Genomic DNA, 4,626 nt, shown 5'->3' on the forward strand with positions numbered 1-4,626 from the left:
TGTGAAAAAAAAATCCATGAATCCACATGGTAGGATTTGTAAAGAATTTATTCGTAAATCAGGGTGGAAAATAAGTATTTGGTCAATAACAAAAATACAACTCAATACTTTGTAACATAACCTTTGTTGGCAATAACAGAGGTCAAACGTTTACTATAGGTCTTTACCAGGTTTGCACACACAGTAGCTGGTATTTTGGCCCATTCCTCCATGCAGATCTTCTCGAGAGCAGTGATGTTTTGGGGCTGTCGCCGAGCAACACGGACTTTCAACTCCCGCCACAGATTTTCTATGGGGTTGAGGTCTGGAGACTGGCTAGGCCACTCCAGGACTTTCAAATGCTTCTTACGGAGCCACTCCTTTGTTGCCCGGGCGGTGTGTTTTGGATCATTGTCATGTTGGAAGACCCAGCCTCGTTTCATCTTCAAAGTTCTCACTGATGGAAGGAGGTTTTGGCTCAAAATCTCACGATACATGGCCCCATTCATTCTGTCCTTAACACGGATCAGTCGTCCTGTCCCCTTGGCAGAAAAACAGCCCCATAGCATGATGTTTCCACCCCCATGCTTCACAGTAGGTATGGTGTTCTTGGGATGCAACTCAGTATTCTTCTTCCTCCAAACACGACGAGTTGAGTTTATACCAAAAAGTTCTACTTTGGTTTCATCTGACCACATGACATTCTCCCAATCCTCTGCTGTATCATCCATGTGCTCTCTGGCAAACTTCAGACGGGCCTGGACATGCACTGGCTTCAGCAGCGGAACACGTCTGGCACTGCGGGATTTGATTCCCTGCCGTTGTAGTGTGTTACTGATGGTGACCTTTGTTACTTTGGTCCCAGCTCTCTGCAGGTCATTCACCAGGTCCCCCCGTGTGGTTCTGGGATCTTTGCTCACCGTTCTCATGATCATTTTGACCCCACGGGATGAGATCTTGCGTGGAGCCCCAGATCGAGGGAGATTATCAGTGGTCTTGTATGTCTTCCATTTTCTGATGATTGCTCCCACAGTTGATTTTTTCACACCAAGCTGCTTGCCTATTGTAGATTCACTCTTCCCAGTCTGGTGCAGGTCTACAATACTTTTCCTGGTGTCCTTCGAAAGCTCTTTGGTCTTGGCCATGGCGGAGTTTGGAGTCTGACTGTTTGAGGCTGTGGACAGGTGTCTTTTATACAGATGATGAGTTCAAACAGGTGCCATTCATACAGGTAACGAGTGGGGGACAGAAAAGCTTCTTACAGAAGACGTTACAGGTCTGTGAGAGCCAGAGATTTTCCTTGTTTGAGGTGACCAAATACTTATTTTCCACCCTGATTTACGAATAAATTCTTTACAAATCCTACCATGTGGATTCATGGATTTTTTTTCACATTCTGTCTCTCACAGTTGAAGTGTACCTCTGGTGCAAATTACTGACCTCTGTCATCATTTTAAGTGGGGGAACTTGCACAATCGGTGGCTGACTAAATACTTTTTTGCCCCACTGTATAATGTACACCTGGTAGTTAAGTCGAGGTTAGATCACGCTTAGATCATAAACAAAGCACTCTGGAGTTTTATGGAACTGTACAGTGTCTACGCCATAGTGCAATTATTATGTTCACACTTGCACAATTGCTCTGTGCAAAGGGGGGAAACAAACCAGTTTGACTTAAACAGACTAAACACTGCAGATGTGATAACATCTTTAGTTAAACTGCAGGAATGTCTTAAAGACATAAAGACCTGCATGACCTCTAATTTTCTGCTTTTAAATTCAGATAAAACTGAGGTTATTGTGTTCGGCCCTGGTATCCAATGAGATTCTTACTCTGCATGGCATTACCTTGGCCTCCAGTAACACTGAGGTATGTTGGAGTCCTTTTTGACCAGGATATCTCCTTCAATGTGCACATGAAACAAATATGGAGGACTGCTTTCTTTCATTTGCACAATATCTGTAAAATTACAAACATCCTGACTCAGAGTGATGCTAAATAATTAGTTTGTGCATTTCTTACTAGACTACTATAGTTCATTATTATCAGGCTGTCCTAAAAACTCCTTGAAAAGCCTTCCGTAGATCCAAAATACTGCAGCAGTTTTACTAACAGAAACCAGAAAGTGAATGCATATTTCTCCCATACTGGCTTCTCTTCACTGGTTCCCATCAGTCTATATTTAATCATTAATCATCATTATTCTCTGTATGTCTTCCACAGTCTGTTTTTCTCCCATCACCTCCAACCATTTGCAGCAGATGGCCCCTCCCTGAGCCTGGTTCGTCAGAGGTTTCTTTCCACTAAAAGAGAGTTTTTCCTTCCCACTGTTGCCAAATCCTTGCTTAGATGGGGTCATTTGATTGTTGTGGTTTCTCTCAAATATTGAAGGGTCTTTACCTTAAAATATAAAGGGCCTTGAGGGACTTGTTGTATTTTGGTGCCTTGTATGAATAACATTGAATGGAATTGAAAATGAACATAGATGCACAAAACATTTCTCATTTTTATTGTAAATGTCATAATGAATTCTGTTTAATGCTTTAAAATGGTACGTTTTCCTGTTTCTAACAGCATATTCTTTTTTCTTTATTTAGTAAGAATACAGGCAATGTACAGTTTTCAAGCAACTATATGAACAGTGATGCTGGCTTCAGAGCCGAAGGTAGTGTGTATATTGTTTATAAACCAGAAAAAAAGAAGCACATCAGCAACAAATAACAAGTGGAAAGCATCTGTGTTAAAAAATATCCGGGACATGAAATGGAGAAAGTTACAGCCTTTTGATTTAAAAGTGTTGATTTCATCAAGTAATCAAGAAGAGTGCATTTACTCAAGACTGATAGACATGAAACAACCGTTAAGTTAAAAAAAAACAATTTTCTGATATTTTACATTATCATTAAAAAAAACTGCATCTCTATTTACTCTGATTATCTTTGTGTATTACTAAAATTAGTTTGACTACCATGAACTAGTGTGTCAAATTTCAAGAACTTCTGCTGTTAGGCCTGAACACTGGTCAAATATGACTTATTTGGCAGATTGTGACTGAAGTAATAGAATGTAGAGTTTTATCTCATCAATATGAATCTGACAACAGCTTTGACCTGAACCACAGGAACATTTTGGGGACACTAGTTCTTTGAAATCTCGAGATTGATTTAATTCTTATACATCACATCCATTTTTCTATTCCAATCATAGTATGAATTTACCCGTATATGTAATCAAACTTTACTAATCTCCAACTTGAATCGTGAAACATTTGCAAACACTGATATGTAACATTTCTAAAACTCGTTTCTTGTACTTTTTGTGGACATGTTGCTTCTGCTGTTTTGACTAACAGAAATGTGTCTCTTTAACTTTGGGAAGTGTTTCACCAGGAGCTGCCTGAAATAGTTCTGGAATTTCTTCCCAACAAACGTGTAGAAGACGGGACTGATGCAAAAGTAAATGTTGGCAATGTAACGAGTGATTTGAAGCGCATAGGCCTGTTTCTGTTCTTCCTCGCAGCTTGTTGGTTCATCATACATCAGTACAATATTATAAGGGGTCCAACACATGAAAAACAACAGCACAATGATGAATATCAGCCGGACTGTCTTGAACCTTGTTACAATCTTGGACGACACAACAGTGATTGTGATTCTTGCATAGCAATAGACAATTACAACCAATGGGAAGATAAAGAAAAGGAAAAGCTGAATGTAAAACCCAGATAATCTCAAGGCATCCACATCAATATTTGGAATGTAACCAGGATATTCTTGACACAGAGTTTTGTTATCAATATTAGACGTAAAAATTTTATGGAGAATCATTGGTCTCACACATGCCAAACCACTGACCGCCCACACCACAGCGCAGGAGAATACTGCATAATTTCGATTCCTCACTTGTAACAGACCCACCGAGTACACAACTGCAAGGTGTCGGTCAAAGGTAAGAAGAGCTAGGAAGAGGACAGAGCTATATAACCCTAGATAGTAGACACTGCCAACAATCTTGCACATAGCAGTGCCAAAGATCCAGTTGGAGAGTTGCATGTAGACTGCCATGAATGGAAGACTACTCGCAAAGATCAGGGAGGACACCACCAGGTTCAAGAGGAAGATGTTGGTCACAGTGGTCAGCTGTTCAAACCTAAAAGGGAATCAACATGAAAAGTTATTATATGTGAAAAATGACTCATAAGTAAAGCGTTATAAAACAGCTGTAATTCTCTCTGAGCTCAGGCAGTTTACAGGCAACTGGGATCTGTGGATTGTTTGGTGATACGTCTTTAGAATCAACCTTTTTCTGGAGGTGATCATACCCGTAGAATCTGAGTAAAGGTGAATTTTTGGAGGCCGCAAAGAAATTCAGTAGGAACTTCGTGAGGGGAGCATAGAATTAGAGCAGAAAAAGACGATATTTCTAGATTCTCGACTTGATGGAAAATAAGTACGGTCGACTTCCACAAAGTTGTAGTTCAGAGTTCACAGCATTATTACACTATTATACACACATCATTATGTACTATTCAACCATAAGAGCAAAGGCTCAAACTCAGAAACCTTTTGGTGTAGGTGTGGTCTCTCTCTCTCTCTCTCTCTCTCTCTCTCTCTCTCTCTCTCTCTCTCTACATATATGTGTGTGTG

General features: G+C 40.2%; 1 protein-coding gene across 1 annotated transcript in view; it reads right to left on the bottom strand.

Annotated features, from left to right (window-relative positions):
* Positions 1-2,037: 2,037 nt before the first annotated feature.
* LOC102292861 (C-C chemokine receptor type 3) overlaps positions 2,038-4,626 on the bottom strand; it is a 12,995-nt gene continuing 10,406 nt past the window's right edge. Inside the window, exon 2 of the mRNA XM_005947517.2 lies at positions 2,038-4,129. Coding sequence (XP_005947579.1) covers positions 3,274-4,129 — 856 coding nt within the window. The 3' untranslated portion in view covers positions 2,038-3,273. The remainder of the gene's footprint in view (positions 4,130-4,626) is intronic.

This window comes from Haplochromis burtoni, unplaced genomic scaffold (assembly GCF_018398535.1).
Source record: "Haplochromis burtoni strain Fernald_Lab_line unplaced genomic scaffold, NCSU_Asbu1 Contig_534, whole genome shotgun sequence".
In the NCBI taxonomy this organism is placed as follows: Eukaryota; Metazoa; Chordata; class Actinopteri; order Cichliformes; family Cichlidae; genus Haplochromis; species Haplochromis burtoni.